The sequence below is a fragment of the Balaenoptera borealis genome, assembly GCF_965194805.1.
Source record: "Balaenoptera borealis genome assembly, chromosome: 19".
Lineage (NCBI taxonomy): Eukaryota > Metazoa > Chordata > Mammalia > Artiodactyla > Balaenopteridae > Balaenoptera > Balaenoptera borealis.
The window spans coordinates 30,369,080-30,394,986 of NC_138878.1; the positions used below are offsets into that span (position 1 = coordinate 30,369,080).

Genomic DNA, 25,907 nt, shown 5'->3' on the forward strand with positions numbered 1-25,907 from the left:
TTTTAAATCCTTAAAGCAAGGAAGCATTACTAAACAACAAGCTGACTTTACAATTTACAAGGCACTTTCAAATTTATTGTCACATTTATTAACCAGAAATGCTAAAAATATACAGCCACATATTACAGATGAGAAAACTTGCCTAAGACTACTATGATAGTAGATAGAAGGGCTAGGACTTGAGCCTAGTTCTCCTCACTACAAATTCAGTGCTTTTCCAACTTTATCAAAGAAACTCACACCCGAAAAACCACCTGCAAAATATTTATTATCCAACACTGGAACTGATAAACAAATGACAGATAACAAGAACAGAAATGAAAACTATCTAATTCCTCTTCTTCATAAATAGCTAATTTGTCTGATGACAAAAATTAATGAATTCAACTTTCTAGTAATTATGGCTCATTTCAGTACAAGATACAACCACATGAGTAACATTAAGAAAGTGCTGATAGAGCAACTAAGCCCATGCGCCACAACTGAGCCCACGTACCACAACTACTGAAGCCCGCGTGCCTAGAGCCCTGCTCCACAACGAGAAGCCACCGCAATGAGAAGCCCACGCACCACAACGAAGAGTAGCCCCCACTCGACGCAACTAGACAAAGCCCACGCGCAGCAACGAAGACCCAATGCAACCAAACATAAATAAATAAAATTGATTCTTTAAAGAAAAAAAAAGTGCTGAAAGCATAAGTTATAAAGAAAGAGAGTCAAAAACGGCATTTTTTTTAACATCTTTATTGGAGTATAATTGCTTTACAATGGTGTGTTAGTTTCTGCTGTATAACAAAGTTAATCAGTTATACGTATACATATACCCCCATATCCCCTCCCTCATGCATCTCCCTCCCACCCTCCCTATCCCACCCCTCTAGGTGGTCACAAAGCACTGAGCTGATCTCCCTGTGCTATGCGGCTGCTTCCCACTAGCTAGCTATTTTACATTTGGTAGTGTATATATGCCAATGCCACTCTCTCACTTCATCCCAGCTTACCCTTCCCCCTCCCCGTGTCCTCAAGTCCATTCTCTATGTCTGCATCTTTATTCCTGTCCTGCCCCTAGGTTCTTCAGAACCTTTTTTCTTTTTCTTTTTTTTAGATTCCATATACATGTGTTAGCATACGGTATTTATTTTTCTCTTTCTGACTTACTTCACCCTGTAGGACAGACTCTAGGTCCATCCACCTCACTACAAATAACTCAATTTCGTTTCCTTTTATGGCTGAGTAATACTCCACTGTATATATGTGCCACACCTTCTTTATCCATTCATCTGTCGATGAGCATTTAGGTTGCTTCCATGTCCTGGCTATTGTAAATAGTGCTGCAATGAACATTGTGGTACAGGACTCTTTTGGAATTATGGTTTTCTCAGGGTACATGGCCAGTAGTGGTACTGCTGGGTCATATGGTAATTCTAGTTTTAGTTTTTTAAGGAACCTCCATACTGTTCTCCATAGTGGCTGTATCAATTTACATTCCCACCAACAGTGCAAGAGTGTTCCCTTTTCTCCACACCCTCTCCAGCATTTATTGTTTGTAGATTTTTTGATGATGGCCATTCTGACTGGTGTGAGGTGATACCTCATTGTAGTTTTGATTTGCATTTCTCTAATGATTAGTGGTGTTGAGCATCCTTTCCCGTGTTTGTTGGCAATCTGTATATCTTCTTTGGAGAAATGTCTATTTAGGTCTTCTGCCCATTTTTGGATTGAGTTGTTTGTTTTTCTGATGTTGAGCTGCATGAGCTGCTTGTATATTTTGGAGATTAATCCTTTGTCAGTTGCTTCGTTTGCAAATATTTTCTCCCATTCTGAGGGTTGTCTTTTCGTTTTGTTTATGGTTTCCTTTGTTGTGCAAAAGCTTTTAAGTTTCATTAGGTCCCTTTTGTTTATTTTTGCAAAAACAGCATTTTTACAAAATAAAATACAGCAACACGTTGGAAATCAGATTATCTGATTAAAAAAAAAACAGTACTAATTACTTGTGGGATCTTAGTTGCCTGACCAGGGATTGAACCTGGACCCTCAGCTGTGCAAGCTCGGAGTCCTAACCACTGGACTAACAGCAAATTCCCTCTTTATCTTTTCTCAATATCTAGTTTTCTCAAATCTGTGTTCGAGTTTTAGGTCTGTGACTTATAAACTGTGGTACCTTGAGTTTGTTTTTTTCATTTATAAATTAAGGTGCCACAATTAACATTATAAGATTATTATGAGGAAAAAATGTGATGACATACAGAAAGTATCCAACACTATCTGTATGACCCTGAGCAAGCTATGTAACTATCCTATGCTTCAAGCCAGTATCTGTAAAACAGAGTAGATGATAAGATCTACCTCACAGAGCTGTTCTGAAGATTAAATGAAAAAAACATATGTAAAGCTATGAACATAAGTATAACTGCTCAATATTTATTGGCTGTTTGTATTTTTATTATTATTCATAATTGTACTAATTTTCAATGGAAAGTCTGCACATTTACCTTGATTTTCTAGGACTCTTTCTAATCAAAGGTACACACAATAATTTATCTACAAAAATATTCATCATACTATCTAACAAAAATAAACTGGCTATATAAACCATAGTATTTCTACATTATAAATTATTATACAGTCATTAAATGGTGTTTTAAGCCTTCCAATTAAGTCCAAGATGGAATAATAGGAACTGGATTTACCCTCATGCTTAAAACAACCAAAAAACCAAGCACAATATATAAAACAATAATTTTTAGACATTGGACATCAGTCAACCCATGACAGTAATCCCTGAGAGAAGGGAAACAATTGAGCTAAGGCTATTATCTTATTTGGAGAATAAAGAGAATGCTTCCAAGCTGCAGAACAACAGTGATATCAGGAAGTCAGGTGGAATCTCACAGCCTGTGTTGAGGAGACAGAGCTGTAAGTTCAGGGGAGCCAGAATGCAGGGAAAAGTTCTGCAGAGGAGAGAGCTTCACAGGGAAAGACCTCCAGAGATCTTCAGAAGGTCTCCTCTCAAGGCTTTAGATAAGTACTGATCAATACTACTACTTTGTGAAGAAACTGCCCAAGGCCCAGAACAAACCACGTGAAAGCAACTGAGATCATACACTAAGGCCAGGAATAGTCCATCTTTCCATCAGCCAGACTGGAAAATCTTGTATTTCACAAGGAATTGGACAGAGAACTCACAAGGTTATTTTGTCAGTAGTGGGGGAAAATTAGTCCTAAATATTGTCCATCCAAACAAAGCTTGGAAACAGATCTTATAAAGATAAACCAATTTCCAAGTAACTTACTGTATCCCAGAACAAAACTCAAGAATATTTACAAAAATGCAAAACTTTCCAACACTCATCAGGGTAAAATTCACAATGTCTGGCACCTATTCAAAAATTATCAGGCATGCAAAGAGGCAGGAAAATACAACCTACATTAGGAGAGAAATAAATCAATAGAAGCAGGCTCAGAAATGACACAGATGATAGATTTAGTAGACAAGGATAAGTAACATAGCTAGTATAATTATATTCCAAATGTTCAGTAAATTAGAGGAAAGATTAAGCATGTTAAGTAGAGACATGGAAGACATAAAATAAATGAAAATGAGATTTAAAAAATACATTGGCTGGAATTAACAGATTACACAGCAGAAGAAAAGAGTAGTAAATACATATTAATAAAAACTATCCAAACACAGAACAACAAAAATAAAATCCAAAACCAAAGACAGGGAAAAGGCTAAAAAAGAAAACACGAACACACACACACAGCATGAGTGAGCTGTGGAACAACTTCAAGCAGCCTAATCTATCTGTAATGGAGAACAACAAAAATATTTCAAGGAAAAATTTCCATGTTTGACAAAAACTATAAGCACAGATCCAAAAAGTTCAACAAAACTCATGTACAAGAAACATGAAGAAAACCACATCAACAAGTATCAGAATCAAATTGCTTAAAAACATTAGAAGAGAGAAAATGCATAAAAGTTACCAGGGAACAAATATACGTTACATGCAGAGGAACAAAGATAAGAATTACAGAAGTCTTCACATCAGAAACAAGGCAAAACAGAAGACAACAGAGCAACATACTTAAAGTATAAAAAGAAACATAAAAACCACTGGCAACCTAGAATTCTATATCCAGCAAAAATATCTTTCAAAAATAAAAGGGAAATGAAGACCTTTTATTTAATTTATTTATTTATTTATTTTTGGCTGTGTTGGGTCTTCAGTGCTGTGCACAGGCTCTCCCTAGTTGCAGCGAGCGGGGGCTACCCTTCGTTGCACTGCATGTGTTTCTCATTGCCATGGCTTCTCCTGTTGCAGAGCGCGGGCTCTAGGCACATGGGCCTCAGTAGTCGTGGCATGAGGGCTCAGTAGTTGTGGTGCACGGGCTCTAGAGCGCAGGCTCAGCAGTTGTGGCGCACGGGCTTCGTTGCTCAGCGGCATGTGGGATCTTCCCCGACCAGAGATCGAACCCGTGTCCCCTGCATTGGCAGGTGGACTCTCAACCACTGTGCCACCAGAGAAGTCCCAACACCTTTTAGACATATAAAAGTTGAAAGAATTCATGACCATCAGACCTGCACTACGAGAAATGTTAAAGGAAGTCTTTCAAGCAGAGAAAATGATAGCAGATAGAAACTGGCATCTACAAGAAGAAATGAAGAACACTGGAGGGACTTCCCTGGTGGTCCAGTGGGTAAGACTCCACGCTCCCAATGCAGGGGGCCCGGGTTTGATCCCTGGTCGGGGAACTAGATCCCGAATGCATGCCACAACTAAGAGTTTGCATGCCACAGCTAGGAAGCCCAAGTGCCACAACTAAATATCCCGCATGCTGCAACTAAGACCCAGTACAGCTTAAATAAATAAATATTAAAAAGAAAAAGAACACTGGAAATGGTATATATGTGGTTAAATATAAAATATATTTTTTCTTATTCTTAAAAGCTTATTCAAAGATAATTGACTGCTTAAAGGAAAATTAATAGAAATTTAGTGTGGAGTTTATAACTTCTATATAGAAGTACAATATACAACAACAAAAGCACAAAGTCCAGGATGGGGGAAATGGAAATACACTGTGATATCATTCATATAATATATATGAAGAGGTATATTACAATTGAAGGTAAACTGTGATAAGTTAAAGATGTATACTGTTAATATTAAAGCAACCACTAAAATAAAATGACAAAAAGTACTAAACAGTAGCTCAACAAAGGCTTACTTTGTGTGCCAGATGTCAATTTACCACCTCTCAGGTCTAAATCCATACTTCATTGTCTGCTCCTGCAATAATGGAGTTGAAACCTGTACACATTTTTCCTTTGCCAGTGGCACAATGTCAAGCTTTGTTAGTAGGGGGCGCTGGAAGATTACTGGAAGATGAAGGGGTTTCAAATCCTGGTTCCGGTGTGTTCTCTTCGGCAGGCTACAGAAGAATACAGGAGCCAGCAGGACACAAAAGCACCCCATGGTTAACTTCACATGACACCTTCTTAGGCAGCTTCAAGGGAAGTTTTGAGTCATAACATCGGTCTATGGGCATTGTCTGCCCCCACCCCGCCGGTACCACACAAAGCAGATGCCCAATAAGACTCACTAACATGACACTGCAGCAAATTTCTCTAACATGCGGTGCTCCATGGCTATGCCCCCTCTAATGAAGTCTGGACTGCAGCCCTGGTGAGAGGTCCATGTCCAAGATTTTTTCCTTCCTTGAGTACTTTGTGTCCATCCTAGAGATGGTGGCTGCCCCATTTATCTGCTCTTTTTTGTACTTTTTTTTAAAAGATTTTTTTGATGTGGACCATTTTTAAAGTCTTTATTGAATTTGTTACAATATTGCTTCTGTTTTATGTTTTGTTTTTTGGCCATGAGGCATGTTGGATCTTAGCTGCCCAACCAGGGATCGAACCCACGCCCCCTGCACTGGAAGCACAGAGTCTTAACCACTGGACCACAAGGGAAGTCCCTGTACTCTTTAAAATTTTCTTTATGCCTTGGTAGTCAGTCTCACATTAGACCAATCCTGTTTGAGTTAATAATTATTAATTAAAATCTCCCTGCTCATATTAATGTATAGTTTCTGTCATCCCAATGGACCATGACCAACACAAATGGAATCATAAAAATTACTCTGTTAATACAAAAATAGGCAGGAAATAAGGGAAAGAGGAACAAAGAATACACGGGACAAATATAAAATTAATAGCAAGATAGTAGGTTTAAACATATCAATATAATTAATCACATTAAATATAAATGGTTTAATCACCTCGATTATAAAACAGATTGTTAAGTTGGATAAAGAGAAGAATCAATTGTATGTTGCCTATAAGAAAGCCACTTTAAATATAAAAACAAACGGATTAAAAGTAAAAGGATGGAAAAAGATATTCCATGCTAACACAAACAGAAAACAGAAGCGACTATATTAATACCAAATAAAGCAGGTATCAGAGCAAAGAATATATGTAAAGCCAAGAACATAAGCTATAGAACAAATCTAAATAAATGTAAACAAATTCAAAACATAAAAATTTGTTCTCTGATCACAATGGAGTTAAATTAGAAATCAATACCAAAAAGGTATCTGGAAAAAAATTCAAATATTTATAAATTAAATAGACATTTCTAAATAACTCACCGGTCAAATAAGAAATCAAAGGGGGGAATTCAAAAGTTTTTGAAACTGAATAAAAATGAAATGCACCTAAGACAACACTTAATGGCAAATGTATAGCATCAAACATCTATATCAGAAAAGAAGAGTTCAATCAATGACTTCAATTTTTCAGTTTAAAAAAAGAGTAAATTAAACCCACAGTAAGCAAAAGAAATAATAAAAATATGAGAAATCAGTGAAATCTAAAGCAGGAAATAAGAGAAAATCAATTAAACTCCATAAAACTGATAAACCTCTAGCTACACTAATCAGGAAAGAAAGAGAAAAGATATTAATTATCAGTCATAAATGTACTCTATTAACTGTACATTGAAAGGATACAATGAAAACATTATGCCAAAAAATTTGACAACTTAGATGAAATTAAAAAATTCTGAAAGGCACAAACTACCAAAAGCTCACTCATACATATAACCTAAGAGACATATGTTTATTAAAGAAATTAGATGTATAATTAAAAACATTCCCAAAAATAAAAGTTCAGGCCCAGATGGCTTCAATATTGAATTCTACAAACATTTAAGGAAAACAAAGAACTTCTACATGAAAACGTAAGAAAAAATCTTGATGACTATAGGGTAGGCACAGATCTCTTAAATATTAAACAAGCACAGTCTATAAAAGAAAAGTAATGAATAGGACTTGTTCAAAATTAAAAACTTTTGCACTTCAACGTATACTATTAAGAAGAGGCAAGCCACAGACTAGGAGAAAAAATTTGCAAAACATATATCTGACAACTAGAATACTACAACTCAGTAATAAAAAACAACCCAATTTTTTAAATGGGCAAACAATTTGGACAGAAACTTCACCAAGGAAGATACGTGGATGGCAGTAAGCACATGAAAAGATATTCAACATCATGAATGATTAAGGCAATGCAAATTAAAATCACAGTAAGACACCACCACCCACTCCTTAGAATGGCTTAATTTTCCCAGTGGAAGTAAAAGTATTTTCTTGCAAAGACTGTACACAAATGTTCATAGCATCTTTATTCACAGTAACCCCAAACCAGAAACAATATCCACCAACCAGTGAATGGATAAACAAATTGTGGTGTATCCATATAATGGAATACTACTTAGCAATTAAAAGGAATGAAATATTATACCTGCAACTACTGGATGAATCTCAAAATAGTTATGCTGAGTAAAAGAAGCCAGATTAAAAAAGAATACAAACCATATTTTTCCATTATACAACATTCTAGAAAATGCCAACTCATCTATAGTGACAGAAATCAGATCAGTGGTTGCCTTGGTGGCGGGGGGAGTGGAGGATGGAAGAAAGGATTACAAAGGAACAACAGGGAACTTTTTGGGGTGATGAAAATGTTAATTATCTTGATTGTGACGATGGTTTCCCAGGTATATACATGTCAAAATTTAGCAAATTGCATACTTTAAATATGTTCAGTTTATTATATGTCAATTATACCTAAATTAAGCTGAAAATTTGATATAGAAAACAAATAGGTAAATGGTTATAGAGTATAAGACTAAAAGCATATAGCCCCAAAATATAAAAAGTGATTATTTCTAGTTGATGAGATGAGGGGTGACTCTTCTTGTTTGTACTTTCTAAATTTTTTCTAAATACGTTCAGTGGACATGTTTCACTTTTGTAGTTGTCAACTATCTATATCTCTTCACATACTAGACAGTCAACAGATGCTTAAACTAAATCATTTTTATTGATAAACTTGAAATATTATCAATTCTCAAAGGAGAAACACATACAAATATCTTACAAAGCTAGGTAAAACTTTAGTATCCACCATCATTTTAGATAATTTATATATTATGTCTAAGCATATAATACTGGAGGTTCATGCATATTTGTAATATGGGTCTTATCTCCCTCATGAGTTACAAAAAAAGCAGAATGCCTCATATATTGTCTTACATATGACAGGTGTTCAAAATGTTTACTGAATTTATAAACGAATGTCTTACAGACAAAGCTGTCTTAGAACTACAACTACATCAGTGCTTAGCACATAGTATGTTCTCAAAAATTTGTATCCAACTTTTAAGAAAACTTAAATCCCTCTGTTCAATATGAGTTTAACCTAAATGAAATACCAAACAAGGACCCCTTCTTATTTCATACATAGCACAGCACCACACGAAATCATAGATGGTGACAAAGTACTTATGAAATTGAATCCAAAATTTCTGGAATCACAAGCTTCCAACAAAAAAACACAGCTAAGAAATTACACAACAGTACTCGGATCCTGTGGCATTACATACGATAAATAAAGCAAACGAGCTCCTTAAAGAAATGGCTGATTCCAGGTCTGAGGCAAGGAAATTAAACACATCTTCTTACACCAGAAAGCAGAAGTACTTAGAGACTAATGAGGACATGTTAGAAGGGCAAGAGTTGGCTTGCCAAGATTCCCCACTGGCAAAATATTCAAAAAGAAAAATAATGGCAATGGATTATAACATATTCAATGTTTTTTTTAAATCCATGGGTCCAACTCTTTATAGAAAAATCCCACCTATTAATTACAAAGGGGTGAAGGTACTTTTACTAAGTGATAAAACTTAGCATCACCAATAATGGGACAAACTAAAATCATGTCTCCTAATGTAACCCAATAGAAGTATACAAAAATCATCTATGTGGCACCCTTACCAATAAATGTTTAACTTGAATTATGACCAAACAACTAGAGAAATGCAGACAACAGGTCTGGACTTTGAAAAAAATGGTGACGTCAGGAAAGAACAACAAAAAGGCATGAAAAGCCTAAATTAGGTTAAAGAATATTAAAGAGACCTAACAACTAAATGCAATGCCTGACCTTTGATTGGATTCTGGATTTTAAAACAAACATCTATAAAAATTATTAGGATAATTTAAGAAATCTGAATTTGATTATGTGATTTTCTGTTATTGATGTTTTATCACTTAGTAAAAGTAACTTTTATTTAAAATTAAAAATAGAGTGAGAAAGCAAATGTGGCAAAAAATGTGAGTCTATGTGAATGGTATATAGATGTCCATTGTATTATTCTTTCAACTTTCCTCTAAGTTTAAACTTTTTCAAAATAAAAAGTTAGGAAAAGCAAATAATACTTTCAATATAAACAGTTTGAAGAAATTCATAATATTGATATTTCTAATACTGCTTAAACTGACTTGAAGTCATCTTTTTTCTTGTAAAATAACAAAAATACAGATTTGCAGGCCTAGCCTTAGAAGTCAGTCTCTCTGTATTTGTAATGTCAGTACCCAGCACAGCAGTACCCAGCACCTGATATGTAAGTAGCAGGTGCTCAGTGAATACGTTTGCTGTTTATGCTCTTATGAGTTGATACGGTAGAAAACACAGTGAATTTAGAGTTAAGTTTCTGCTAAACCATTAGTAGCTGTCCGGTTTTAGACAGGTCACTTTCCCTCTTGACACCTCAAATACTTGATCTGTAAACTCTGAGAAATAATACCAACTTATATATACCCCAGGTTATTACTAAAAAATTCAAATAATGTAAGTAAAACCACTTAAAAATACTATGCAAATTGTTTTATTATTTCTATCTCTAATTACGCTCTCAATGCTTACCATATTAGTTTTTAAAAATTACTTTTAAAAGTCTTACTTTCATTTGAGGAATTTAGAGGAAAAAAATCCTGGGAAATTTATTTAGCAATATAATCGTTTATCTCTTAGTAACTAGTTATTTCTCTTTTGACAAAAAAGTAGTGCTGAAAGTTGACTCACATAGCACAGGGTATTTTTTGTTGTTGTTTTGTTGGTATGTTTTGTTGGGTTTTTTTTTTAACACTTTTGTAATAGTTTGTAATAAATTTATGTAGATTAGAAGCTCAAAAGAAAAGGGCCTTCTTTCTTGACTCTGCAATTTACAAGAGCCACTGGACCTTAGACAGTTATATATTATATGTACACATATTATAATATGTATATAAAATATATATGAAGGATCAAGTAAGTACAGACTGCCAAAATGTCATGAAACAAAGGGCTAATCTAGAAACTTAGAGGAATATCTTCTTTAAATTGGATGGATCAAAGAAATTGTTTGTAATTATCACTCATTCCAAATCACTTACTTGGAAAGCTAAGGGAAAGTGCTAGAAACTTCTATCAACTGAAACTGAATCACAAATGAAAAGAGAACATCTCTGAAATTATAATATAGATCAATGGGAAAGTATGACTTAATTTTCAATTTGAGTTCTTCAAAGGCAAAGGACCATATCTGATTCATTTTTGTAACTTCAGTGTCCAGCATAATCTCTTACACCTGGTAGACATCTAATAAATACTGAACAAATAAAAGCAAAAATGGAACATTTCCAAAACACAGAGGTTATATATAAAATTCATTCATTCACACATCTACAGTTTATATCTACATTTGACAGATACAGTAAGGGTGCACTTTTTAACACTAAAAGGATAGTTATAAACTGAAGATACGTTGAAAGGTATACATGGAAAAAAAACCACACACACACAAAAAAACAAAACCCAGCAAATCAAAAATATTTCTCAATTTGGAGACAACCAGTTGTAACTGTATCTTACAACACATAAATTGTAAGTGCCTCACCATAGTGTGGTATCATTCTCGCTTCTGAACACCCTTAAACACTATAAAAAGGAATGTTAAGCAGTTATATGACAGCAAGCAAAATGATCTAACACTGTTTTTGCTTTTTGTATGAGGATAGAGTAAAATCTTATCCAGCTCTAAAATTCTATGATTCCATGAAATGTTCAATGTAAAATTGTACTGTTTTCAGGTATACAAACATATATTCATGTAGGGAAAAACTTTGCCTAAAGATTGGTCCTTAGCCATTATTATCTTGTAATAGCTTTAAATAGAATATAATCCATGAAAATACTGAATCACTATGTTGTACACCTGAAACTAATATAATATTGTAAATAATACAAAACTTCAATACAAAAAAAAGACTGCCCTCCTTTCATAATTTGTAAGGTATTAAATGCATAATAAATGTGCAAGTTATTATTTGCATAGTTGACCCGAGTACATTATCAGATTTTATTTCACTGAAAACTGCAGTCTAAGCTTCCTAAAGCTTAGACTGCAGTTTTCAGTAACTTTGCACTTACTATCTCTTTCCATATATTACCCATACCATATTGTGTTAAAGTATTTCCTTAATTTAAAATCATTTCAGTCCAATTACCCAAACAAACCTGATCTCCCATATTTAAGTACTCCAAAACAACTGTGTATTCATATTATCGTAATAGAATAAAGTTTGATGGCTCAGTAGCCCCTAACACATTTTTTTTCAATTTCATATATTAATAATGATAAGTAAATGACTGAGTGGTCCTAAGGTATTTGGAAGTGCACCTCATCAATAAAATTAAATACAATATACACCTGTAACTTATATACATCAACCATACTTCAATTTAAAAAAATAGCAAGGGTAAAACATAAAAACAAAAACAAAAGACTTAAATACAACAAAACTTTGTTAGACCTACTTTGAAGTTTGGCTTGAATCTCATGCGCTTCACACACTGCACTAATCCACAAATTTCTCACCAACTGCTGCCTCTTCCCCACCCCTGGAATTCACTTCCTGTTCACCTTTCACCCTTAAGTATGCATGTCAGAAGTCAACAGCCTTAAAGCTACTGTTAACAACTAGAGTTTCTGTTACTCAATGCAGAGCTCAATCCTTCTACAATATAGTACATAGTTTAATAATTAAGATCATATTTTAGAACTAGCTAATATTCCACAAATTCCCAGTCCAAACAGAACATTTTAATCTAGAAGATTTGACAGAAATGTCAAAACCGAAAACTAGCCCACTATAACTGAAAAAAAGCAACTAAAAGGGAAATTCCTGCATAGAATTTCTATTTTGTGTTTTGGCTTAGCAAAGAATTTTGAAACTTCTTATAAGCAATACCTTGCCAAATGCATAAAGATTTAAACAAATTTTGATAAACAGAGGGATGTTATTTATAAAAATTTAAATTATTCAATGAAACAATCTAAATATTACTTAGGTAGTTTTTTCTCTTCTTGTCTAGGGCATAAGCGGAGCGACAAGTTTTTAAATTATTCGTTATCTGTTGATTTTTTGATGTGGAAAAGTTACGACTATTAAAAAAAAAACAAACTCAAAACCAAAAAACAAAAAAAACTAGCAAAGAGCTTGGGATCCTCTGAATTCAATGGGTATGAGCAAAGTATAGCAAATTCCTTGCTTCAGGTTTACATTTAGTTTTAGAGAGGTTTTCCTCCTTTTTTTTTTTTTATAACGATTTCACTTACAGGCAAAATTAGCTGTGCTTCTGCTTAAGATAACTTTCAAATATCTAATGTGTTCCAATAAATTCTTACTTAAGTGAGGGTGATTCCTGGAGGTGTAACAATAACCATTACAAATCTGAACATACAAGACCTCCCTATAAAAATCTAAGATTTCTTTTCATCTTTTCCTAACTGATCATTCTACCACCATCACCATCACCCTTGGGGGGGGGCGGGCAGGGAGCCATATAATTAAAGATGTTGATGCTTAATAGAATACATTTCAACTATCTGGAAAATTTACCCGTCTATGATAAATAATTCCCTGATGTTCTTGGATAGCAGAGAACTTGTCACATTTCCTTACCTTTCTTCCTTATTTGTAACTGCCACTCAGGAGCTAAACAGGCAATATAAATGATATATCTTACAAAGAAACCCAAAATTAACAACCATAGAATCTTAAGAGTTGAAAAGAACATACCAATTTAGTCCATTTTCCATCCACTGCAGGAATTCCTTCTGTGGCACATCTGAGCCATTCCATCTCCCTGCTTTCAGTGGAAGAGCTTTACTTCAAATTTCCTTATACTAATCTGCTTTTCTGTGACTTCCACTTAGTAGACCCAATTCTGACCTCTAAAGTCCTTCAAACATCTGAAGATAATTATCAGGTTTACTTTTAGGGCATTTGTTGTTATCATCTTAAACACAATCTTATTTAAAAAATGTCAAAACACTTTTGGAAGCAACAGCTATTTCACTTTACTTTTGTTCTTTGTTGTTTTGGGGTTTTTTCCCTCTGATAATGAATAAACTATCTGCCAATATAGCCAGAAAACATGAGATGAATGGTCTTCTCCACTTAAAGATTCTAAAGCAAGTTTCTGCCTCATCAGTAAGGTAGATTTTTGAAGGGGTGGAGGGTGAGGTGAGAAGGGAGAAATCATTTAGTATATTATTGTCATACATTACACTGCATTAATAATATACTTTGAAGTAAAGTGAAAGTAGTTAAGACCATATATAATGGAGTCAAATCTGATTTGAATCCAGTCTGGCCACTGGCTGTCTCTACACTGGCTGTGTGACTTGGGGTATATTACTTAACTTTTCTGTACCTCAGTTTCCTCCTGTGCAAACTGAAGGAAATAACTGACTCCAAATAAAAGGACTGTTGTGAAAGATCAATGTGTTAATAATATATGTTAAGTATTTATAACAGTGTTTGGCACAAACATAGTGCTCTATCATAGTGCTAGTTATTCTAATTTTTGCTTACTACTCTGTACCTACTTTAAATTGAACTATTACGGTAATAAACACAACAAAAATATAAGCATTTTAATTACCTTGATTCAGATTTTTCCAAATCTCAATAATAACTTTACTGTTATAAGGTATTTAGCAACCTTACAACGGCAAACTTTTAGCCATTCAAAATCATTTTCAGAAAAATATTTTACGACATGAAAAATGTCTGCAACATATTAACTGGAAGGTTAAAAAAGCAATTTGCCAAACAGCATAAACTATGTGATCTCAACCTTGTTTCTTAAAAATGCAAAAATATGTAGGTGGAGGCCAGGGAAGAGACAGACAACAGGTCTCACTGAAAACTTATACAACAAAATGTCAACAGGGGTATCTTTTCATAGTCATATTACAAGTAACTCATTTTTCATCTGTTCTCTATGTGGTCCAATTTTAAAATAATGATTATGTATTAAATTTTTCGTCAGAAAAAAATCCAATATTTTATTATTTATTTATTTATTTGGCCGCACCGAGTGGCTTGTGGGATCTTAGTTCCCTGACCAGGGATTGAACCCGTGCCCCCTGCAGTGAAAGCGAGGAGCCCTAACCAATGGACTGCCAGGGAATTCCCAAAAATCCAATATTTTAAAATGTGCCTTACATTGGCTGTTCTAACCTTTCTCTAAGTTTTTTTTTTTTAAAGCTCATAAATAATGTAAGTTTCCCTACCTTCAGGGGAAAAAAAATAAAAATTCAAGGTAGTAAATAAAGTAATAAATTCATCAGAATACAAAAGCCAACAAGGAATTATGTACAATTATATACATCATAAAATTCTATCTCCTATGTTGATTGCTATTTTAGCTATCCCACATATCTTTCACTGCTGTAGAACTTTTACAGTAAATTTAATTTACAAACATTGAGAGAACCACAGTGCTCCATAGAGTGTTTCCACTTTACAAATAAGAAGACAAAAATGAAAGATTTTGTTACAAAATCGCAGTATGTCATAAAAGAGCAATGAAAAGTTTATATAGTATTATTCTCTCAAAATTCCTTTGCTATAAAAGTTAGAGATGAAAATAAGCTAGTATTTTCTCTATTATGTTTTGTGAGTATTTACATCTAGAAACACTTCCTGTAGCTTCTCGCCTTTTTTCTCTTCTCTTTTTAAAATGGTAAAATTCTAGAGTCAATTATATAAGAAATGTTCTCAGCAATATTCACTGTTTTTAATGACTGACACAGACTCTAAGACATTTGAAATTATATCCACAAACACCCTACCTCAGTTGGGGAATAATAAAAAGCAAGGCTTAGAAATATTCTTTACATATCCCATATTCTCAGTAAAGCTTTCTAAAATTCTAAATAGAGTGCCAACCATGAGTTTTCAAACAGTAGATTAATAAGTATCTTGTTTTGGCTGTAACAATATGTCCTTTTTTAAAATTTTGATAAACCAAAAATTATGCCACTTCATTGCTTTTTAATCTGTTAACTTCTATACACATATTTAACAATGCTAATTTAAGTCTGAAATGAAATTACTACATTTAAGAGAGTTTAACAACAAAAAAAAAACCTAGGAAAAAAATTATTTTCATAGAACCTGGGGAAAACTGTAGTAGTGCAACATTTTGTCTACGTCGTCACCATAACTGTTCAAAAAATGCCAAAAATTACACAAAGACTTATATGCTCTGCCACAATTTGTCATAAATTATAAATATTAAATAATTTAAATTTCACATATTTAGGATATCTGACATAATTCTGTACATATAACACCTATATGCAATCCATATTAATCATAATCATAATCTCCTACCTTCTCTACCAATCCACCTCTATTCTTCACCCCGACAACGAGAAATGTCCAACTCTAAGTCTTAACACTAAGAAATAATAGGAAACTTGAGAACAGACTTTCAATAAGTCAGATAAGTATTCAAAGCCAGCTGCCCTTTATCAGTTTTTAAACATGTAACAAAAAGAGTAAGTTAGTAAAACAAAACAAACTCTGAAACAAAAAGGTGAGTAGATTTAAATAAAACCTTATGAATGTATCAGTGTAGATAAGATGATTTATTAAAGGCTGCTGCTAATGCGTCTGAAAAAAGTTTCTCTCAGATGGTATTAAGTACTGATATCTAAATATTAGTATTAGGGACTACTTTAGATATTTATAATTATCCTCCATTCATTCCAAATCTATAAAAGGGAAACTTCTTTTTAAAGCTGGCAGAACATGTTTAGGAAAACATGAATAAAAAAAAATCCTCAGAAAAATACAATTAAGAAAAGAAGTTAATATATTTCAGATTTCATAACTTCAATTATATGCTGGACAAATTAGTCAGTCAAGGCAGACAGATATCTACATAAAAAGTAGATAGATGACCCTAGGTTCAATCAATAGAGGTTTTTCCCCAGGGTCCTTCTAACTTAAGATGCTTGATCCTCTTCCAGTAGAGGGAGCAAAATCATAATATTATTATATTCAGGCCACAAAAAGAAGGGGAGGAGGAGAGTTTACAAGTCCCTTTTAAATATCTTAAATCTATCTAGACAATTCAAAAGCTGTACTGAAAATACCATGATCCCCAAAGGAGAAGAAAAAGATTTTATCTTTTTCAAACACTTCAAGGCTTTGAAATTAAAAAATGGTTCCTAAATACTTAGTTTCAAGAGCCATGGTATATACTTCACTGTCCACCAAATCTCACAAGTAAACAACGTATTGAAGCATTTTATAAATCTTTAATTTAACAACAAACTTTCAGAAAAATGATAAAATATTGCATTAAATACATTTTTAAAAATTTTAAAAGTAATACATTCACATGACAAAAGCTATAAAAAACAAAGGAAAGTGTAATTGCACTACCCTAAAACAATCTATTTCCTTTCAGTATTTTTCATATGTATGTTTTCATACTGCTATGGAAAAAATTAATTTTAATTTAATTATTTAATTAAATTAAAAAATTAAATTTAATTATACTTATAAAAACATTTATTAAGTGCTTATTATATGCTAGGCATGGTTTTAAGCACTTTTACATGTTACAACTCTCTTCATCCTTATCAAAGCTCTTTTATTTTCCATATTTAAAGATGAAGCAAATGAGATGCATAGAAATTATTTAAATAGCTAAAAGTTACGCACCAAATAAGTAACATGAGCCAAGATTCTAACCCCGGTAGTCTGGAACCAAAGCCTGGACTCTTAACCACTTTACTGTGATCTTAATTTTGAATTATGCTTTTCCCCTATCACTAACATATTATCAAAGTCTTTTTAATGTCTATAATAGTCCATCTAATACGGATATGATAACAAACTGTGCTGTTTCCAATTTTCCCTTATAGATACAGCAAGATAAATATCTTTGGGTATATCACTTTTGCTATGTTTGGGTTATTGTAATAAAGTATTTGTATACTCAAACATGCCACCAAATTGCTTTCCAAAATATCTGTATCAATTACAAAGCTATGTAAAAGTTCCAATTTCACCATAAATTTGCCAGCGTTAAGCATCAAAATTAATAAATTTTTTCTAGTAGGTAAAAATGAAACCACACTGTAACTGAGTTATTACTAAAGTTGCATATTATCCTGAACGTTATGTTTACTAATTTGACCCATTTTTGTGAATTTCAGCTTTTATGTTTTATCCAATTATCAACTGAGATCTTATCAAATTATGAGTTTTTTATAGGAGTATTAACTCTACACCCATTATATTTGCAATAAAATGTTCCCAATCTATTGTTTTCCTTTTAATTATGGTTATTAAGTTTTTGTTTGTTTTTAATAAATCTTTCTGTTAAAGGCAATCATAATTGAGAGTTACAAAAGACATCTTAATACCTTATAATTTTCTAAATATAGAAGTATATTGCTTTGAGCACATCAATGAATCACTTTCAAATATAAGACTACTGAAAATAGAAACCTATATTAAAATATACATCCACCTGACAGAATGACTGAGTTTGAGAAATTCTGAATATGTCTCATATGAAATTAACTCAATGAGTAAAAACTCACCCCACCCCAAACCACCAAAATTAGAGCTACATACCTGTCGCTGTAAACATAGGCGATTTCTGTCATGTAAATGCTGATGATTAGAAAGTGATGAATGCCAACTCCGAGCCTGAGTATGCAACTGAGTTTGAGCCATATCAGAAGGCCGTGTTACAAGATGTGAAGTAAATTGCCGATCAAGGTCATGATCTAAAACATGACTTGAATTATCTTGCCCAAAAGCTGACTCATCAAATTGGGGAAGGAGACCCTCCTGAAGGAGGTCTTCTGGGTCAAGTCCTGTGAATGGCTCAGTTTGAGATTCCACTTGATGAAGTAAATTCTCTTCTAAAGATGAAAAGCCATTAGTTTCTACATGATCATTGAAATGGCCCATTTGAGTTCCTGAGTCAACAGGATCCGGGAAGTTCATGTGAACAGGAGATAATTTTGAATTGCTGTAATTACCCTGAGGATGTGATGAATGCAACATTTGGAAGTTATTTGAATGCAGCGATGTATTGGGATTTAGCATATGCTGAGTCGATTCTTGCTTGATTCCCCTATGAGGTGAAAAGGAATTACTCCCAGTAAAATCAGATAAAGTCTGATTTGTATGACTAGGTGCAAGAACTGCAGAGGACTGAAGAAGATTATTTGGTGACACATGATTACTGGAAAAGGAATAATGTGAAGAAAACTGCTGTGAATTACTGACAGAACAAGAAGTCATATTTGGAGAAGGTCCATTAAAATTTCCTTCTTGATGATTGCTACACTTCAGAAAGTGTACTGAAGGATTTGACGTTTGAGAAAATTGCTGCATCGAAAGGGACTGTTGTGAAGTAGATGCATTATTAATTTGTGGTGGATGGTTAACACTGACTCTGTGTGGACCAGAAACATTAACATCCATAAAATTTTTAGACTGGCTAAGAGAATTTTGCCCTGGGTTAAGATTATTTCTGTTTTGTTGTGAGCGTAGCGAAGTGCACTGTGTTTGTTGTTCATTGGCCTGAAATAAGGCAAAGTCATGGTGTGCCACAAAGCTTTTAGTTTGATGCATAGAGTGAGAATGTCCTTGTTGGTGAAAAGGAGACCCATTTTGACTTGAAATGCTAGTAGCTGTCTGATGGCCCCACATTGGACTGCCATCTGCTACATCTGGAAACAAACCATTGGGTTGGTTCTGAGGGTGGATCGGAGAACAATTAAACTGAGAGTGTGGAGATAACACATGTTCAGCTGGGCTACCAAAAGACTGATTAACTTGGTGAAATTTCATTGAATCAAACTGATTTAACTGTTCATAATCAGTCATCTTCTGATGTGTTGGAGTACCTTGAACATGGTTCAGTGAGTCTATGTGCAAAGGTTCAAATTCTGCACCCAAGTTCAATTCATCAACTAGTGAAACAGGTCCTGGTTGTACAAATGCATCATCTGACAAACCTTCTAAGGTCTCACCAAACAGATTGGCATCATCAAAAAAGTCCATCATTGGATCTGTCATCTTGAAAAATTCAATAACAAACTGGGCTGTTCACTCCAAATGGAGTATATTCAGCTTCTCTGTAGTAGATATTACTGGATCATTTCCAAAGGACATCAACTAATCCGAAACAGGTCAATGTTCATTATTGCTCTAGATAACGACATGTCAGGAAGTGTCAGAATCCTAGGAAATAAGAACAAAAACAAAGTTTGATAATGAATATTCATTAAAGTTTTACAAAGTTTATATATGATTTAAAAAACATAAAATCTCAGTGTACAGTATGTTCTGGTAGGGTAATTCATTGCAAATAGCTCATTAATATTCCCTACAAGGAATCAACATATATACACTACCGAATGTAGAATAGTTGGCTGGTGGGAAGCAGCAGCATAGCACAGGAAGATCGGCTCGGTGCTTTACGATGACCTAGAGGGCTGGGACAGGGAGGATGGGAGGGAGGCTCAAGAGGGAGGAGATATGCGGAAATGTGTATGCATATGGCTGATTCGCTTTGTTGTGCAACATAAACTAACACAGTATTGTGAAGCAATTATACTCCAATAAAGATCTATTAAAATATATATATATATTCCCTACAAGGAAAAAACTGCTGGTACGGGGACATGACTATATGCATTTAAAAGTAATGATGTATATTACTTCATTTTGAAGTTCACATGTTATAATGACAGAATGTAAAGTAAACTTGAGAATGAAATGTCAGACTCTCTCCCATACCATGAAATGGCCATCACTCCCCAGCAGCTCTAGCATGTATAAAATATATATGTATTACATTTTAATGTTATGTCTTGCTAAGATAACTGACATCAGAATCCTCTTAGATTAGCAAGTATGTTGTGATCTTTTGCTCTAGGCCTCTTGAGCAGATAAAGCTACTATTTCATATGGTATACATGGAACTACATCAAGAAGAGCAATTGTATGAGGTCATGATAAGCTGGCCCTAAATGAGATAAAAGTTAGCCATCTGGTCAGCTGATAGACAACACAGACATGTGTTATGTTGGGGATGTTGCAATATATTGCCACCATGGTCCTCTTGTTCATCTACCATGGAAGATCAGCCTACTGACAGCCAACTGATTTAGACATCTGTGTAGCAAAACCAAGCACCTTTCTGTTAACAGTTATACTCATTACTCTATCCCTAAGTGGCCCACCATTAAATCATTTGGAATAACCCGTTGCTTATTATAGCTACTAAACTGTGCAAATAAAGTGTATTGATAATCAAGCTGAGGCAAAAACAAACAGTAGCTTAAGCTAAGCAATAAATCTTACGATAATATCAAGAGAAAAAATGATAACATTTATACACACACACACATCACATATACATACATACAATTTATGTGTGGAAAGGATCTAATAGGTTACTTGCTAACATGAAATAGCTGGCTAATTTTGTTCCAGGCTTGACTCATTCCAAACATTTTCAACAAAGGTAATTTAGGGTTCTGCCCCCACTGTCTTGCACAGAGAACCACAAATGGAGATTCTTGCTTCTCTACATATTAGTTTATTCAAAAATTAGCAAAGGTCTAAGAAACTTTTCCAGAACTTCTATTTCGGGAGGTCCGTTTTAGAAAATATAAATATCCTAAACAAAACGTCTGTTCACTATTGAAATGAAGAAATACTTTTGAAAAATTCTGAGAAGGAAAAACTACCAAAATCTATATTAATTTTACCTAGAAATGGACTTATCTATCACAATGGTATACAAATGCTTTAACAAACATATAATTTTAGAAAAGGTAAAATGCAGAAAAAAAGAAGAAATTATTTTTCCAGATTTTATAATTGTGAGACCAAGCAGATAGAGTACTATATGTTCTGAACTGAACATAGCATTAGCCAAAAAAAAAAAAAAAAGTAGGTTAAGTCACTTCTCTGGAACATATCTTATATTTAGCTATAGACTCTAGACAAGGGAACATCTATGTATACCTCACCCAATAGTCAGAAAAGCAACGTCCTATATATTTTTTAATGGATGTATGATTATTTACCAAGAGGAAAAAAGAAGAATTACAATGGAAGTTACCAAATCCAGTATGTTATCAAATACAAAGTACGTTATTAGCTGATGTAACGTGAAGAAATAAACTATGACACTATACCACTTTGAATTTTTATTTTATAATCTGTGAAATAACTTTTAAGAACATTTTTAGACTTAGACTTATTCCAAACGATTTGAGAATTTCCTCTCCCATGAAGTACTCTTTTTGGTCCATAAACACCTGACTGTTGCTCTGTAAGAAAATGTAGAATTGCTGTCATTTCTTCAACAACAAATATTTGCTTCACTAATATTAAATTTGTGTTCTGCTACTCTGTCTCTGTGCCTCTCTGCATAATCAGTAACTTTTTTTTAAAGCTGAATAATAGTGTATCTTTTTAGAGACATTTTAAGTAATTAAACATGTATAGTACCGATGTACATAGCCCAGCTGAAGTGATGGCAATATAAAATCTATGACTAAGTTTTTGTACACACAGGCAATGACAACTACTCCCTGACAGCCACTGGGCAGACAGTGACTGAGACACATCCTAACATCAGAGATATTAAAAGTAGAAAAAATATGCATCTTAGAATTGATTAAAGTAATTTCCTGAATATTCAGTATGTATTACTTCAAGAGTTCAGAACCCAGTACTACAAAAAACTACTGCCCAATCGAATGCTGAAGGTAAATTATCTGAAGCATATGACTTTAGTTCATATATTCCTAATTATTGTGATAACAGTGAACATAAAATATAAAACATTCTGAATTGATACTGTGTACTACAGGCTTGTACATTTGTTTTATTCTTAAGAAATAGTTAAATGTTTTTTAGAACACTGTTCTGGAATTAAGTTTATGATATATCAGAGCAGTAATATTCCATTTAGGAAAGAAATGGTATAGTCTTTGAATTTTTGTACATTATGGTAGATTATGCTAAAGCAAAGTATTTTCTACATTTATGTAACCCGAAGCCTACCGAAAATATGGGGAGGTGTAAAAATTTTAATTAAGAAAACAATTTTGCTATCTACTTTTCCAACAAACATTTATTGATAAACAACTTCTAGGCACTAGGATGATGAATAATAACTGACCTCTGAAGGGGGATACAGACAAGTAAATAGACCATTACCAATATAATACAATATTTGTGCTTTTATAAAAGTACAAACAGAAGAGGAACATCTAATGAGGAAAATGAATATAGACACCTTGCTATACTAAGAAGATATACATTTCATATGCAACAAGATACATGTAAGTCATCAACCTTAGTTATAAAAATAGAAACTAAAGGTGAACTATGAAAACATGCCCATAAAATCTAAAAAAATGGTCATACTCTCTGATTTGAACAGTTTATTCTACAATTAATTAATTTCTTAATTGATTAATCAATTAAGCTGCTCTTAAGAGCTATCATCTTATTTCATTCTAGTAAATGTACTATTTTCCAACTTTATTAAAACATCACATCAGTCCGATTTTAACTATTTAATTAAGCAAATATTTATGGACTGTCCATTACATCCAAAGCAGCTTTGTAGAAACTACAAAAGCCCCTGCCCTCAGGAAGTTCAGAATCTAAATGGGGGAGATAAGGAGTAATGGCACAAGAAAAGCACGTCATATACTGAATAAAATATGATAAACGTGGCCTAAGAGAGGCACAAGTTTATCTATAAGGTGATTTATAAAGAGAAGAGAGCATATTTGGCAAGTTATTCAGGAAAAGCTTCTTAGAACAATTAGCATTTGAAGGGGTCTTAGAAAAGGGATTGGAAGGAAAGGCCAGGCAAAGAATTCAGGAATAAAGAAATGGCAGGCAGGAAGGAAGTATATTTAGGAAATAGTATGACCACTGCAGAGTATATAAAAGGAGAAAAGTGGAAAATAAAGGTGGAAATACAAGTTGGAGCAATGCTGTAGTGGGCCTTATCAATTAAGTACATTAAATTAAGACATTTGGGGGACAGAATTCTTCTAAAGTTAAAACAAGTATTTAGAATCAAAAACAAATTACTTATCTATCTTCATTTCTACAGTCATCCGATGCCAAACATGATGATGATCATATAAAATGGATTCAAATATCAATAGGACAGAATCCCTGCCTTCAAAAAATTCATAATCTAGAGGGGAAGAAAACACATAAACAAATAATATGATATACGTCTTAGCAGAGATGTATACAAATCACTATACTGTGGTAGTACAGATTGGATAGCAATTAATTATGTCCGGAAAAGATCAGGAAAGGCATAGAGAAGAGGTGATATTTGAACTGGGTCATATGAGTAAAAATAAGACCTCTAAATATGTGTTCTATAACAGAATATATATATATATATAAACTTACTTCAATGGTAAATTTACTTTCCTTAGTGTCTAAGAGTTGCTTTTTCTCCAAGACATTTCTATATTCTCTAAGTCTCTCAATATTTTTGAGACTAAATGAATTAGGCTTCCCAATAATTTCCACACATTAACAGCTTTTCCAACTTAATACAACCATTGATCCCTACCAAATTATTCAGTCCTCTATTATAGTCATGTCTGCAACATTTCTATACAGTATTAAATTTCTGCTACATTAATTTTTACTTTATGAGCTACTTATAGCTATTTCATATTTGTACTTGGAGAAAATTCAGTTTAGGATTAATCGCCTATAGAAGGACTCTACCTACTCAAGCCTGTCTAGTAATCTGTGCATATGATAAACAATAAATAATATTGCATTGTGATAATATATTACCTTTTCTCTCCAGCAGACTCTACACCCTTGGAAAAAAGGAACACCTTTATAATCTTTGTATCCTTAGTATGTTGCCTAGCATAGTAGGCATGCGATACATTTTTGCTAAATCAGTGAATGACTACACAGGAAGTAGAAAGAACAAGATACTTTAAACAAACACTAGACCTGAGTCCTGGCTCTACTACCTTCTAGCTGTATGACCTTGAGAAGATCACGTACTTTCTGTTTTCATCTGTAAAAAAAACCCCAAAGAACAGTAGTAACTATATAAAATATTAACTACAATCCTGTCTGCTTCAAAGATGAAAGGTAAAATACTCTACCAGTAAGCTGTAACCTCTATTAGGGTAGAGAACAGGTCTTTTACAATCCCCTCACTCTCGTGCATTGTACCTAAAACTGACAAGAGCACAGAGGGAACACTAAAGAAATGCCCGGAGGTGAGCCAGGACAAGGCATTTTGGGAACTACTCAATAGCATAATGTGGCCAGAGCATGCTATTAGCCCAATAGAGAGATGTCGAGAGGCAAGCAGAAGTCAGATATCCAGGTCTTTTATAAGCCATGTTAAGAAATCTGGACTTTATCCTAGAGGCAGTAGGGAACTATTTCACTGATTAAAATTTCTTCTCTGGCTTAACACTTGACTAACATTTTTACTGTGGCTACTAACATTTGAAGTTATTGTTATATAGCAAATATCACCTCTTCCAATGACAGTGACCAAAACACTTAAAGTTGGACCCAGAAACATTTTTTTAAAAATTAAATGATAATGACAAGGATATTAGTCATTTTAAAGAATATCCTGGGAATTCCTCTCTATTTGCTAGATGGGATGCTGCCCAATTCATGAATCATTTAATAAAGCCAATTAGATCTTTAAAATTAAAAAGAAAAGAATATTCTTACTTGGCAAAATGAAAAGCTGGCAAACTTGAGTTTGCCATTTCTTTGTTTAAAAAAAAAATGTTCTGTATACTTCTAGAAACAACTCTTGTTAAGGCATTCAAACTAGGCTTGAATGCCTGTTAAAAAGTTCTTCTTTACATCAAGTCAAATTTCCTCCTTCCTTTCTAGGCATTTACTTTGAGATTGTTTAAAATAAATCTAATTGTGACAAACCTTCCAATTCCTGAAGACTTATGTCTCCCTTAAAGCTTCTCTTTTCAAAGCTATAGGCAAAATATTCCCCATTTACTGAAATGGGAAAAATTTTATCTAAAACGGTTAAAATAAAAGATTTAATGTTAAAGGGATAAACCTTCAACTATTGGTCCCATATTACTAATTTCCCTAGGGTTCCTATAGTG

At 33.6% G+C, this 25,907-nt stretch overlaps 1 protein-coding gene across 16 annotated transcripts in view; it reads right to left on the minus strand.

Moving 5' to 3' along the window:
- CHD9 (chromodomain helicase DNA binding protein 9) overlaps window positions 1-25,907 on the minus strand; it is a 244,413-nt gene that overhangs the window by 144,455 nt on the left and 74,051 nt on the right. For 12 of the 16 annotated variants that reach the window (XM_082366599.1, XM_082366600.1, XM_082366597.1 and 9 more), the window contains one exon: window positions 18,346-19,968. In XM_082366599.1, the coding sequence (XP_082222725.1) occupies window positions 18,346-19,803 (1,458 nt within the window). In that variant the 5' untranslated portion in view covers window positions 19,804-19,968. Of the gene's footprint in view, window positions 1-13,476; window positions 13,544-18,345; window positions 19,969-23,856; window positions 23,966-25,907 lie in introns of those variants that run through there. The other 4 variants (XM_082366596.1, XM_082366598.1, XM_082366585.1 and 1 more) reach the window with 2 other exon arrangements.